This window comes from Aythya ferina (genome assembly GCF_964211825.1).
Source record: "Aythya ferina genome assembly, chromosome: 7".
Classification (NCBI taxonomy): Eukaryota; Metazoa; Chordata; class Aves; order Anseriformes; family Anatidae; genus Aythya; species Aythya ferina.
The window spans coordinates 35,425,771-35,440,291 of record NC_140302.1 but is presented as its reverse complement, the minus strand read 5'-3'; the positions used below and the strand labels follow the sequence as shown (position 1 = coordinate 35,440,291).

At 38.2% G+C, this 14,521-nt stretch overlaps 1 protein-coding gene across 6 annotated transcripts in view; it reads right to left on the bottom strand.

Annotated features, from left to right (window-relative positions):
• Window positions 1-5,653: 5,653 nt before the first annotated feature.
• The window catches only part of PTPRE (protein tyrosine phosphatase receptor type E), a 95,620-nt gene continuing 86,752 nt past the window's right edge, over window positions 5,654-14,521 (bottom strand). For all 6 annotated transcript variants that reach the window (XM_084525029.1, XM_084525030.1, XM_084525031.1 and 3 more), the window contains 2 exons: window positions 10,494-10,629; window positions 5,654-8,690 (listed from right to left, as the gene is read on the bottom strand). In XM_084525029.1, the coding sequence (XP_084381155.1) occupies window positions 8,616-8,690; window positions 10,494-10,629 (211 nt within the window). In that variant the 3' untranslated portion in view covers window positions 5,654-8,615. The remainder of the gene's footprint in view (window positions 8,691-10,493; window positions 10,630-14,521) is intronic.

The following is a 14,521-nucleotide window of genomic DNA, read 5'->3' as shown; positions in this document are numbered from 1 at the left end:
TGACTAGAAGGCCTTGACTGCATAAAAGTAGAAAGCTGATACGGGAGAAAGTCGTCATCACCACATCCAACATCACGGCCATCCACATTCTTGGCCAAGTCTACACTTGATATCTCTATCATTTAAGCAAAAATTGACTTCCAATCAATGAGATAATATGGTATGAAAAATGAAAAGAAACCCTGATTTGAAAATAGCCAAGCAGAAGATGCCTTTGAACCCTTTAAATGTAGACTCGGGGCAGAAACATTTTTTAAACTGGAAGGACTTCACCTCAGCCCTTTGTGACATAGAGAAGATTATTTTTAAAATGCTCTTTGAAATACTTATGCACAGATGAAAAATTAACTACATTAAGACACATAACTTCCATCATTATGCTCAATTCTTTTTTCATTTTGAACATTTTTACCGGTGGCCTGGAGTTACAAAGCGCAGGCCCCAACCACCTCACGTTTCATTCTCCAGCCTCCTCCAATGCAGTACATAAAGCCAATTTAAAAGCAAGCCATGTATTTGCTCTCTGCTGATTCTCTCTGAGGCCTAAGGGAGTCACAAAAGAGTTTGGACTTCTATAAAAGGGATTAGAGAGTACGGCTCTCTTCCCCTCCATGAAACAGAACAGGAAAGTTCTTAAAAATGAGGGTGTAGAGATAGGCCAGGCAGCAGATGGAGATGCAGGTGACTTAATGCTCCTCCTGCACTTTGGGCATTGGTTAGCCTGGCTGCTCGAAACCTCATTTTCAGGCTGTGGTTTCACAAAAAATGAAAGCCAAACTGACCTTTACCTACTGCCAGAGTTAAACAGAGTTGAGATATTTAAAATAAGCACGAAAAAAACAAAGTACGCCTAAAAGTTCTGAATAATAAGACAGAGAGAACAAGTTACTCTTACGGATGAAATCAAAAATACTTCAAAAACTCAGCATTGCTCGTCAGTCAAGGGAAATGATTGCCCCACTCTGCTCTGCCCTGGTGCGGCCTCACCTTGAGCACTGTGTGCGGTTCTGGGCACCACAGCACAAAAAGGACATTAAACTGTTGGAGAGTGTCCAGAGGAGGGCTACAGGATGGTGAAGGGCCTAGAGGGGAAGGCATATGAGGAACAGCTGAGGGCACTGGGCCTGTTCAGCCTGGAGAAGAGGCTGAGAGGAGGCCTCATCATGGTCTACAACTTCCTTGCAATGGGGAGCGGAGGGGAGATCTCTTCTCTTTAGTGACCAGTGACAGGACCCAAGGGAATGGTGTCAATCTGTAACACAGAGGTTCAGGCTGGACATCAAGAAGAGGTTCTTCACTGAGAGAGTGGTCACACACTGGAACAGGCTCCCCAGGGAGCAGTCATGGCACCAAGGCTGTTGAATATTAAGAAGTGCTTGGACTGTGCTCAGTCATATGGTCTGAATTTTTGGGTAGACCTGTGTGGAGCCAGGAGTTGGACTCAAGTTGGACTCGATGATCCTTGTGGGTCCCTTCCAACTTGGGATATTCTATCATTATGTGTATTATGCAGGGTATTAATTTCTGATTTGTCTCCCACAACTTCCTAGCCACCAAACACAAGCTGGTAACTAGCACTAAAACCTGGCTGCAATCTTGTAGGCTGACCACAGGATAACCAGCCTAAAGGAGCGCTGTGGCCTTCAACTTGCATGGTGTTTTTGACACTTACCATCATACCAACCACGCAGAAGCTAAAACATTGCAGTTACTGGGCTCCTTCAAAAAGCAAATCTTATTTTTTACCATAACTAATTTACAACAAAGACAGCCTCCTCCCTCAATTCATGCTGTCTACCAACATCATACTCGTATGGTTTTCCACCCAAGGTGGATGGTGAAAATCCAAGAGAAATTAGACACGTTGAGTGATGCCTGAGGTGTTTTTTTTCGTTTTTTTTTTTGTTTTTTTTTTTTAATAAAAAAATAATCCAGTGACCTTAACTGCAAATTAACAAAGTTCTACGTGTGTGTGTGTGTGTGTGTGTGTGTGTGTGAGAGTGGGTGGGTGGGTGGGTGGGTGGGGTGGGGGGAATACAAAGGGAGAAAGGCCTTTTACAAGGTCATCCAGTCTTTTGTGCTTCAGGCGATAAAGATCCTAATATTCAGATCTTTCACAAAGCAGAACTCCTTTTGATGTTATTACTTTTATAATTAATTATCTGGTTTGCCTCAAATACTATTTTTATGTGGTATAATGACTTTAGGGGACTTTAGATACGATAAAGTTAGATGTAAGCAACTTAGATTTTTTTTTTCTTTTGAATTAAATTACTCTGAAGTCTATCTCCTAAGTTTCAGTAGGGGGTTAATTTAGTTTAACATATTAACACAAATTTATCATCTCACCTTCAGCTTGTCGTGACAGCTTTATGCTACTGGATAATCTTTTATTTAGGTGTAAACCATAAAACTTTCAAGCAAAATCAGAACTCTTAACACTGGGTATCATTGCTAATCATTAGATAGCAAAGTCAGATCCTTTTGGGGGTCTTCACAAGCGTGGTTGTAACAGAAGTTACAAAAAAAAAAAACAAACAGTTTACACCACCAAAATTCTTTAAAAGCCTAATTCATTACAGTGTCTATTAGCCCACATTGAATTGAGACAGCAGCAAAATAGCAATTTTTCCGCTATCACTATATGGGCATTTTTATGTTGACAAGGGCTCTGCTGTTTTTACAGGAAAAAAAAATAAAATATTGCTCTGCAATATGCCAATAATTGTATATTCTGGTATGATCATACAGTGGTTTATTAGTGCACTTACCACGCAGTATCTTTTCACAACCTTTGTGATAAACGTCTCTGCAACAGAACAATACCTACAAGAAAACACAAATTATAAAAAAAAAAAAAAAAAAGATTTTGAGAGTGCCTTGCCTCAAATCCATCTTCAAGAGCAGCAGTGGTCTCTTAAATAATGGATACACGGATATTTGCAACAGTATATCTACAGGAGGGAAAAAACGACATTTACTTCAAATTTTCTGTTGGGTAATATTTATCTGTCAACATTTAATTTACTAGGATTACAAACCACCACATACAAATTGAAGTAAGACAATTGACTCTCAAAATGTGTTGAAAAGTAGTTTTATATAGTAGTTTGAATCAGTCCTTGAATGTGCTTGCCAGCTTAGACATTTTTTAACTTAAATTAAAGTTAAAAAGAATTAAAAAGAATTAGAAAAATTAACATCTTAATTCCTCATATGAAGGTCCTCATACAAGACCATTTGTTCTAGATTCTACACTTCAGGCTATTGATGCTGTGTAAAGCAAAGCCCAGGGATTAAACAAGTTATTTTATGATGAATCTCTGAAGAAGTATCTGTTTTGCAATAGCCTTCCTCTCTTAAAATGCTTTATTGCTCTGACATTATCCCACATAAGATTTTCAGATGCATATATTCATACAGAGAACCAAATTTTGACAACTTATTCTCACGTGAGAGGAATCTGTGTAAGTTTATGAACAAATAGGATCGGTTTTCCAAAATGGTTCCTATCAAACATGTCTGCTGTTTGTGTAAGTAAATGTGTGTGTACACTCGTTTATTGTGAACGGGGCAGGACTCCACTGAGCTCTGTCAAAATAACTTAAAAGCAAAATACGAATCTACTTCACAGGGCCTGAGGCACTCGTGGTGTTTCCGAGAAGCCAGGAGCAGAGACCACGAGCAGGACAGGCACGGCCTACAGGCTGGTATCAGATCACTGCCACTGAGCACACACCTTGAGCTTCATAATCTGATGCCACTGCCAACGTGCTGATTCCTTCTCAAGCTCCTCAAAAGTGGTTCAGTTTTGCTGTTCTTGGTGTTCACCCAACTGGCATGCAGTAGCAATTTAGATCTGTTCAAGGGTTATAAATAGGTTTGAGCGCCATGCGTGAAAACACAGGAACAACGGGCAGAGGGGAAGGAAGGATTATTTGTGCAAAGAACTTCCAGGACAAAGTCTTAGCTGGATTAATAATTTGCTAATTCTCACTGTGTGAGAAGTAGCATAGAAAACGTGTAAAAATCATTTGAAGAAAGCTCTTATTAAAATATCGAAATTACAAAATAATCCTAATACATAAAATGAAGAACATTCACAGTAAAGTCCAATTGCTTGAAAAATTCTCAGAGGCACTGAGCAATTTCTGTATGAAGGAAATCTTGGCTTTGACTTGACATTTATGCCCTATACAAAACAAATATGGCTTTGAGCTTGGTTAGTCTATATTGCTTAAATAGCCTATTGAAATAAATGTATTGTGCAAGTAGTCTAAAATGGAAGTTTGTTATTTCTAAAGTCTGTTTTCTATAAACATAACTATCTCCAAGCTGTAAAATGCAAAATCTGCAGAAAGAAATGCAAGTTCAAGGACAGAAAAAAAAAAAAAAAAAAAAAAAAAAAAAAAGGAAAAAGTGTGGATTCTTATCAGATGAGTCAAAAAAATAATTGCTGGAGAAATTAAATGACAAAAGTAGATCTTACATATAATCTGTATATAAAAATTACAGGCTGCATACTTTGTGTAGTTGTATTATTTCTGTATTTCAGTAGTCGTGATATTTCAGTTTTTTCCAGATTTGTCACTAAAATGGGACATAGTAGAGAGCAGAGGGTATCTGTTGTGAGAGAAACATTTCCACTTATTGGATTAGACCATCACCTCCTCACTAAAATCTCTTTTTACTGGATGCTAGAGGCAAATTTGAAAACTTTATTATCAATACAGCATAATATCTGAACAGCAGTTTGTTAGGTAATTGAAGGAATGAAGGATCACATTATCTCAAGTTCTTTCTACAATTTGAGGTTTGTTAGGAAATGTGCCTTTTATCACTGATCTTAAATACAGAAAGAGACCAACAGAAGCACACTACGATGACACAGGAGAAAAGTCATTCTTCGTGTCTCATAGCATGTATAACCCCTACTATTTAGCTTGAATATTTTAATAATGGTGATACTCCTATACTGCTAGACAGAACCGTATCATACTAGAAATTGTGCAGATGAGCAATAATTGTGATAATAATTATTTAAATTAAGCAGTAAGTAGTCAATAATTACTGATTAATGATTGAGATTCTTCTGCCGCCACCACCTCCCTGGGCAACCCGTCCCAACGCCTGGCTGCTCGTCCTGAGGAGAAATGGCTCCTTGTTTCCCACCTGAACCTCCCCTGGCACAACTTGAGGCCCTCTTGGCCTATCCTACACTTGATTGATGACAGGTGACAGCTGACAGGAGCCATTGGAGCTGTACAAGAGTATTTGGGGGTTGTCCTTGTCACCGTACTGAATGGCCAGGCTCCAAATCGTTGAAGTGCTACATAAGGGAAGGCTGCACAGGGCCTAGTCGTGTGCTGCACAAGGCCTCACCATGTTGGAGCTCTGTATCGATCACCAGGCCTTAATTATTCATACTCTTTGGGGAGACTTGGCCTGCTAACTGCTACCCTGAATTTATCCACGTTTTATACGTGAATCAGCACTACTTCCAAATAACTACAGGTGATAAGTACCAAAAAATTACCTATCTAGGCAATGGCTTTTCAATCCTTTGGAATGGTTAACTGAAACGAGCACACAGGGCGGGAATGAAATTAAAAGGTTTAAAGAAAATAATACGGTTTAAGAATAACAACAGAGCTTTGTTCTTGCATCAGAATGTATTAGATCTTGCAATTTGCATATACAAAGAATTCAGCAACATTCACCGGCATTAAAAACACAGCAAGATCAAATTATAAATGTAATAAAAGAAAATAATAGTAGCTGAAACTGTATAATACATACATATATTATAAAGATTTGACAAATTAAATACAGTTTGGTCATACAGAAAAGTTTCAATAACTTTACATTAAAAATGGTACTAGGGAAATGAAAACATTTCAAAATATTGAACACAGGCGGTCAGGCTCATTTTAAAAGTTTAAAAAACTGATACGTAAAAATACCCTAAAAAACACTGGTAATTACAGTATGCATTCTTCATTAAGGCCCAATTCAGCAAAGCACTTAAGGGATTGCTTCGGGAACAAAGAACGTAGGGTGCTGTATGCTTTGTGGAGTAGCGATGTCATAAAGCAAATGCTTAAATGCTTCGGTGAACTGGAACCCATCTTAACACGTGAAAACAGTCAAGTCACATAGTGACCAAAGCCACATACCGATCAGAATGTACAACTTCCAATCAACTATTTGGCATTTTAAAGTAATTTCATGCAACGTAGGAAAAATTTAAAAGAAAAAATCAGGTATATCTATGTCAAGATACAGCTCCCCAGTTACGAGGCTGCTGCAGTAAGCAGCTTATTCACCAAACACAACTGGAAAGCAAGCGTCTCAGATTAATTAAAAAAAAAAAAAAAAAAAAAAAGAAAGAAAAAGAAAAAAGGTCATTATGTTTGTGACTTCTGAAATGTGTTACATTTTTTTCTGTTCCCTAACTGATAATATAGGTAGCAACTAAAACCAGAGCACCCACTTAACATTTGATGTTTCAGCTTAGCTCCAGCCCGCTCTTAGCTGCTGCCCATCAGGTCCCCGTAACATCACGCTGCGTTGTGGTCCTGCTGAGGAGGATTGCTTCACGAGGCAACTCTCAGTATAGGCTTTTATGTGAGATCCCTAGGAGATGGGCTGTCTGACAGACAAATTATTATTATATTGCAAAGTAAACATTTGGAAAGATCCTAGGATCTAACGGGACTGTAAGAAAAGCTTCTTTGGAAAATAATGAAAATTTCTTTGCATTCTTTTCTATCATCATTTAACCTCTCTGATTCTGTCTGTGCTGCAGATGATCATACTGAAAACCTCACTGCATTGGTTTTCCTACTGAATTTATTTGATGCCTTTTTGAAATTTGATAGAATTCTAGCATGCAGTAGTAATGTAAACTTTGCGTTCTTTTACTCCGCAACGCTTTCTGTGTTTTGAGTGAATCTTCTAACAAGTCACAACAAATGTTTAGTCTTTAAACAATCGTTTTTAAGTGCATAATTTACTGTACAAATAAATACAGAAGTGCATCAATGGGAAGACAAGAAGCAGTAAATGGCAGTGTTCAGAACAGTGTGCTTAGAAATGGCTGAACTGCACCTTTTCCATTCAGTACGAAATGAAAGGAGAAGGATGAGCACCTCCCTTGTTCCTTGCATTGTACGACTGTTCTACTTGTTACCAGATACGAAAAATGGTCATGGGGCAAAATAGTGCAATAACAGTGAAATGATCATTTTAAGTTGTTTAATTTTAAATAAGGCTTTTATGTTTGCATTGAAAAAACCTAACCAACCGGACAAGACAGGACTATTGCATATTAGTTAAGTAACTGAAGTACATACTTTGTGCTCATTAATTCATATATGCATTTTAAAGAATGGAAAAGAAATACTTTTGAATTATTCAACATTCAGATGCCCTGTGATTTTTTTTTTTTTGGATTTTCTAACCCCCAAGCACATCCTGTTCTGGGCTATAATAAAAGACTTTTAAAATTTATTTCACCAATTATATTATCAGTAGTACTTTCATTAAAAATATATCTATGTACACGATCATATAACCCTTTTAGATAAAGGAAGCGTTTCTTTTTTTTGATAACATACACGGGAAAGTAAGAACATAAAGGAGCTTTTGGCTACAGTGCTCAACGTTGCTACTGCTAAAAATTTACTCTAATTTTTTTTTTTCAAAATTTTAGCAAATACTATTAATTATTTTGTTGAGTGTAATAAAAGAAGGAGAGTAGAGCCTTTTGAAGAAGACAAGTTCAGGAACTGCAAAATAGACTCTTCAGATATGCAAAATATTCTCAAATAGTGGCAAACTCACATTATTGTATTTCTAGATTGATTTAAGCTGGTGTAATATTTAGGAAAGAACAAAATAAATGGACTTTTAAAGTTATATTAAATCAAAAATCTAAATCTGTATTTATAATGATTATATCTTATTAAGACTCAAAATAGAACTGCCATCCACTGGGAGGTTCTAAAAAACAGACTTTAAAAGCAATTATATTTTTTCAGCTATACTGTACATTATTACACAAAAATGGCCATATTCTGATACCTTGAAGTCTCCTTGCCCTTCAGTGAGACCAGGAAATAAATTACATGTAAGCATGAGTAGGTTAGCAGTGTGTGTCCCCAGATAAACATCTGTTTTCATTTGCTGTTGACGTCAGTGAAGAAAGGTTTATGGCCAAAACATGTTTAGTTTAACCATATATACCACAGTTCACTTTTTTAGTATGAAATGTAAATCACCTGCATAAAGTTGCAAGAACTGGGAGACAGCATTATTGATAAATAATTGTAAGTGGGAAAAAAAAAAAAAAAAGAAAGAAAACTTCAATAATTAATTTACTGTTATTTAGAATAAAGATTTCTCTACCATCTTATAGTAATATACTGTATATGAACATTATACTTTGCTTTAGAAGATATTTATATTTCAGAAATAATTTTGTACAGCAAATGCAACTTTTAGGGCAAACACAAAGGCATATTTACAATAAAAGTCAATCGAAATGACACGGAATAAATTAATATAATATACAGCTATTTATACAGACAAATTAAAAAATAAGGCAGGAATTTTCATTTGAAATTAGCATAGTCAGAAAATATGTCGATGAAATCTTGTACCACTCTGTAGCAGAATTCATACTGTTCCTGAAAAACAGGAAGAAAATATCAAAACCATACGATTAGGTCAGGAAAAAAAAATCCTTCTTATGCAAATCCTCGTGGTAAAGGCAAGGTGCTCCAGTTTGGAGCACTGTGAGTTCACAGCAGCTACCAGTTCCACCTAATTGCCCACCGATTCAAAGTTTCTGATGGCTGCCCACAAGTTCTGTGCTCCTCTGTGCCTCACTCCTGGCTGGTTCCCGACACTGGCACTGCAAGGAGCTTTGAAACCAAAGGCTGGTGAGCAGAGGACCTCGACGTGGTCCTCAACACGAGCCAAGCCACGGTTTCGCCGTGGGTTCTGACATGAAAGGTTTCTCTCTCTTCTCACATACAACCAACTTTTAATAATAGGCGGATGGTAACGCCCTGCCCTCAAAGAGCCACCCACCCGTCAGCAGGGTATTCTCTTCAAAGCCGCCTGTTTTCCCTTCATGTGCAGGAGGAGCTGAGCACGAGTCTACCCTGGTTCTTTTTTTTCTGTAATAAAAGCAACGGTACCTCTCTTTTGTCAAATACAGGCTGATTCTTGCCTGTCAGTTAAAATGATTTCTTCAAGCTTTCTAGGGGATAGTTCTTCAAATGAACATCAATTCTTAAACCTGTCTCCTCATTTAAATTAAGCTGCTGACTGCACCTGGCTGTTCCCCGTCTCATGCTAAAGCAGGTAACTCTTCCTGCGCCTTCCCCAGGGAGCCCGGCTGCTTAACTTCAGGCTTTGAGCTTCCCGGCTGAAACGGTGTGACAATGCAACTTCAAATGCACAGAACTTGAAAAAAAAAACTCTTAAGTTCATTTTTTTCTGAAGTGGAGTTTCACTTGTAAATGCTGTCTGTGTATACTCATCCTCTGGCTATGTTAGCCTGCTGGCTAGTCCTCTGCATCCCAAGGATGGGGCACAGCCCGAGCTCGTAGGCATGCTGATAGCCTTCGACATGATTTGCTGCATTATCAGATCTCTAACGCCTGATAATGAACGGAATTGGCATCTGACTTCACTCATGCTGGAAAGCAGAGTTTAGCAGAAGCCTTTCCACAGGCTCAGCTGGGAATATCAATCCAATAACAGCAATTACACCCTTAACTGACATTATTAAATCACAGAGCCAGAACCCCAAAAGAAAGATTTCATCCCTGTCTCAGCGTGACTGCAGATAATCCAATTCCACTTCTTCAGCCTCTTTCCCCTTTCTGCACTACGGAGAAAACATCTACCTGGGAAATGAGCTTTGAGATAACTTCCTAAAGAAGTTTCTCATTGCCAAATGGGAGCTGCTATCAAAATACCAAATATCGGCATTATGTGTTTTCCAAAAACACACCTCCATAAACCTTGTTAATGTTTATTCTGTAAGGGAAAGTGTCAGGACCAAGCTTCACATATTCTTTGTAGCTGACTTTAAACAAGTCAGCGTCTCCCTTTCAGAGATGAACTGCAAGCCTGTTTAAGCCTCGACACTTTCAGGTAAAGAAAGAAAACCTGATATATATGGCTTAAAAGGCATTTACTTCATAAGTTTTGTCATCTGGAACTCTCAAAAGATTTTGGTTTATTTACCTGTCACCAGTTCCTAAAAAAACACTGAATGTTTAGCCAAGTTTTATTTTTTAGAAATGCCATAAAAAAAAAAATCTGTAAAAATACAGATTTCTCATAATACCTTGTACATACACAGCCATCATACATAATTTATTTCCACCTGCAAAAAAAATCCTTTGTTCTCTTCCCACAAGAATATTTACAAACACACATCCTTTGACAAAGATCCGGGTTGTTAAATATCATACCAGTGTTTGCACCATATGTGGCCTCTGCAGTCTTAAGCTCTTCACAGCTTGAAATACGTCGAGGAGCCCTTCAGCCTTCACTCGTTCCAGGATATTGCTGAGTGCTATGAACGTACCTGTTCTGCCAGCACCAGCGCTGCAACGGAAACACACCTGGTTGGCATGCAGCAGGGTAAAAATGCTAAAAATAATATTGATAGAGAATACCCAAGCACGAGCATTAGCCTATTCTGCCACTTCAGCCACGCTAGAAGGGAGCCAGCAGTAATCAAAATTAATCCTGAGCCAGGCAGGAGCTGCTCCAGCCCCGTTGCTGACAGCTTCTGCCCTCAAACAGGAGATTGTGAGCAGCAGCAGCAGCACATGGATGCTGTCAGCACAAGCCTGGCACTTGAATTACGAGCCAGCAAAGCTGCTTCTTCACGTATCCATTAGTCTTCAGCAAAGAAAGCTTCCCGTGCTCTCATACTCTGCTTTCAGGTTTACTCTGGATGTGGCAGAACACAATCAGAGCCAAATATCGGAGCCAAAAAGATTCTGCTTTCTTAATCACACAAATTACGGGCTATCTGTCACCAAAAAACAGGGGCTGTGCCCTGGAAGGCCAGCAGCTTTGATAGGAAATAATTAAAAGCAGGATGGACTTTGGAATTCGGCAGTCAGCGCTAAGATGAAGCTGAAGGTTCACTGGATTGAACAAGGATAAGCACAAAATAATTTATTAAATTTAAAATTTTCATGTTTTTTAATCATTTATAGCAGGTGAAGTGTAATCACACATCATTGCTTCTACCTTAATTCCCTCAAATGGAAAAAAAAATCTGAAAAGCATAGTCTTATGAAAAGATTAAGTGCAAATGCATGTATCCTCAGCTGGGTACATTAAAAGTCCGACTGGAGGGAAAATGAACAGGTACAACATATTAGATGCACTATTCCCTTCAGACAACTACTTTTATCAGATTAAAGAAAAATGCAAAATCCAAAAGGGTTCAGGCTTATTTGTCGTTAGCTAATCTGTAGTAACCGCATGTGCTTTCTAGAGTAACCCATGAGTGATGCACTTTGGAATAGGTCTACATAAATAAAAAGGTGAGGAAATAAAGATATAAAGTAAAGCTGCACACAGACATCATCAAATGTTGCTTATTCACTTATTCACACATTGTTCTTCACTCCATTGCTTATACTGTTTGTGTTAGATGCTCTTTCCTTCTTTCTTCCCAAAACATCTTTTTAATAAATCCTTAAAGGCCATGTAAAGTTTTTGGTCTGTTTTGTTTGTTTAGCTGTTTTGGTTTGTTTTTTCTTTGCTTTTTTTTTTTTTTTTTTTTTTTTTGGTTTGGTTTGGTTTTGTTTTGTTAATTGGCTGAAAAATTTTGGTATGGAGAGCTAAACTGCATTTGAGATGCAGGAAAAACACATGTGTTGTCTCACGGGAACACAGCACTACTCCTTTCATACTCGCTTCCCTCTCTGTACTTCCTTTAACTTCCTTTTCTAAAGGGAAGATAACTTTTCAATTTGACTCTCAGACTTCATTTCTTGAGACAAAGTTCAAAAGCAAAGAATGCTCCAAAAGGGCAAAGACTGGGCAAAAGAGTGAAGCAAGGGATCTTTAAGCAGTCCTGCCTGGTTTATTATGGTGCAGAGAGGAGGAGACAGCAAAGAGAGAAGCGCAGGTAGCTATGAACTAACTAGAAGGCAGCAGGAGACCCACGCTTAGAGAGAAGGGAGTTGGGATTTAGCAGATTGGCTTTGAATTCTGTTGACAACTCAGTTAGCAAAGCCCTTCTGAAACTATTTAGTGCTAGGTCTTCATTCCACATACGAATTATCACTTCTAGCTGCTCCTGAAACCATTCATAGTTAGAAAAAATTAACAGAAGGTTTCACAAGTGTATGCGAATGCTCTGAGAAATCAGTCTTTTCTTGAAAGGTGTTTACTTATTCATAAATTTACATTAATCTACATTTGAAGACTCAGGTATGACTGCATGGAGCAGTTAAAGTGCACTGTACATACAGGCTGTCAAAATAGGGGCAGGACAAAACGTGCAATATTAAAAATCCTAGGATACACTGCGTGGTTGCTTTTATTTTCTTGTTTAGTAAATTTTATAATCGTTGCAGTAAGTTTTGAACAAAATCTAGGAAAAACTCGCGTCAAATAATTAAGCTGATGCTTCAGAGAGTCTGCAGCTCAAAAAATGTAAAAAAGTAGAAGCAATACATACCTCAGATAGTTCTTATCTATCTGATTTATGTATATCAAAGACATCAGCTATTTTGACCTCTTATTTTATCGGTTAGAACTAGTTGATACTTTGCCCACTTTAATTATCATGTAGAATTTTACTTCCCTAGCATTTGTAAAGCAGTAACATTGAGTTCAGCCACCATCGGGTGGGAAAACCCACAGTCCCCTGGGGAACATAAATGAAAACTGCAAAGAGAAAACACTTCAGAAGCAAGGAGGAAGAAGTTTTAGCAATTAATACACATTACTGTATGCTCCTATCCCAAAACGCCAACAAATCCAGGAGCTCCCCGGATCATTTTGCTTCAGCAGCTGATGAAAATACTTGTGACACCTCAGGTAGCCAAAATACAAACCATACTTCTCAGAGAGTGAGACCCATTAAAACTCAAATCAGAGCAAAATAAAAGTCAGTGCACTCTGCAGAGAGCAGCTCTAACAAAGCCTTTCCTATTTCTAACTCTAACAGCACCCATGTGCTCTTCTAGCAAAACACTTCCGAACGGTCAGTGAGCATACTTCCCTGCGGATAATGCTACGAGACTATCTGAGTGTCACATAAATCACTACTGCAATTTCTGCAGCATGAAAAGCAACCTGTTGGGTGTCCTCTGCAATGCAGGAAAGCCCCAGAAGCAGCGCCAGGCATCACCGCTGGCTGACAGAATGCGGGAGAGCACAGCTCCTGCAGGGAGGATCCCTGTCGGAGTACAGGTGCCAAGCATTGCTCAACAGTGGGATGACAGAAAGGGGAAGAAAATACCACAATTATTAATATTAAATGTTGTTAGATATAAAAATACCAGGATCTCAATCTCTGTGCATGGCTTGAAGGAGACCACGGTCCAGCAACAGCAGCTGAACTCATACAACATGCTCAAGAAGAAAAGATCTAATGGGCCACTATCTAACGTGTATTCAATTACCAATTCTGAGGGCAATGAGAGACAAAATATGTCATGCTCGAGCTCCAATCACAAGAGACACTCTGCTGCACAAGATCTTAGACGAATGCAGCAGAGATGAGGCCCCTGCGAAACCTGGTCTGGATAAGAGCAGCACTGAATTTGCCAGCACCTCTCCCACAGCAAACAGGTCCATGGAGCCCACAGCAGCAAAAAAGTTCATGTCAAAGGGTGACTTCTTGAGGTTAATAACTTCTTATTTAGAAGACAAAACAAACCAGGCACCTCTCTTCTGCTGACTCTGCCTCTGTGGACTGTCAGCTTGACTTTGTATTGACCAGAAGAAAAGAAAAGGCTTTATTCACTTATAAAAAATCCAGTATTTTGAAAGGGAAGTGTTATTTCTGAATTAGGCGGAGGCAGAATGATAGTTTTATTACTACTTTTAAAGTCAGCAGATGTAGTGCAGAAATGGAAAAGAACAATTTAAAAGACTGATAAAAAAATAAAAATAAAAACAACAACTCTAAAAATAGCATTTGAAAACACAAAGGAAAAGTCCAAAAAATACAGCTTATTAAAAGAACTATGGAAAAAGAAAAAATGACAGTACACTGGTTTTTCTGTCCTTCCTGCTTTCAAAAGCAGAGGTACAGTCTGTGTTCAGATTAGGTTAAGGATATATTCCATCATGCCAATAATTTGATCACTTTGATCCTGATAGAACATTTGAGCCCCGTATTGCTGGGGTATTTTACAAATCACTACAAAAACAAAACAAAACAAAACAAAACAAAACTACTATTGTTTCACATTTATGTAATCTCAATTTTTCCATTTCTCTACCTTTTGCTCATATTTCT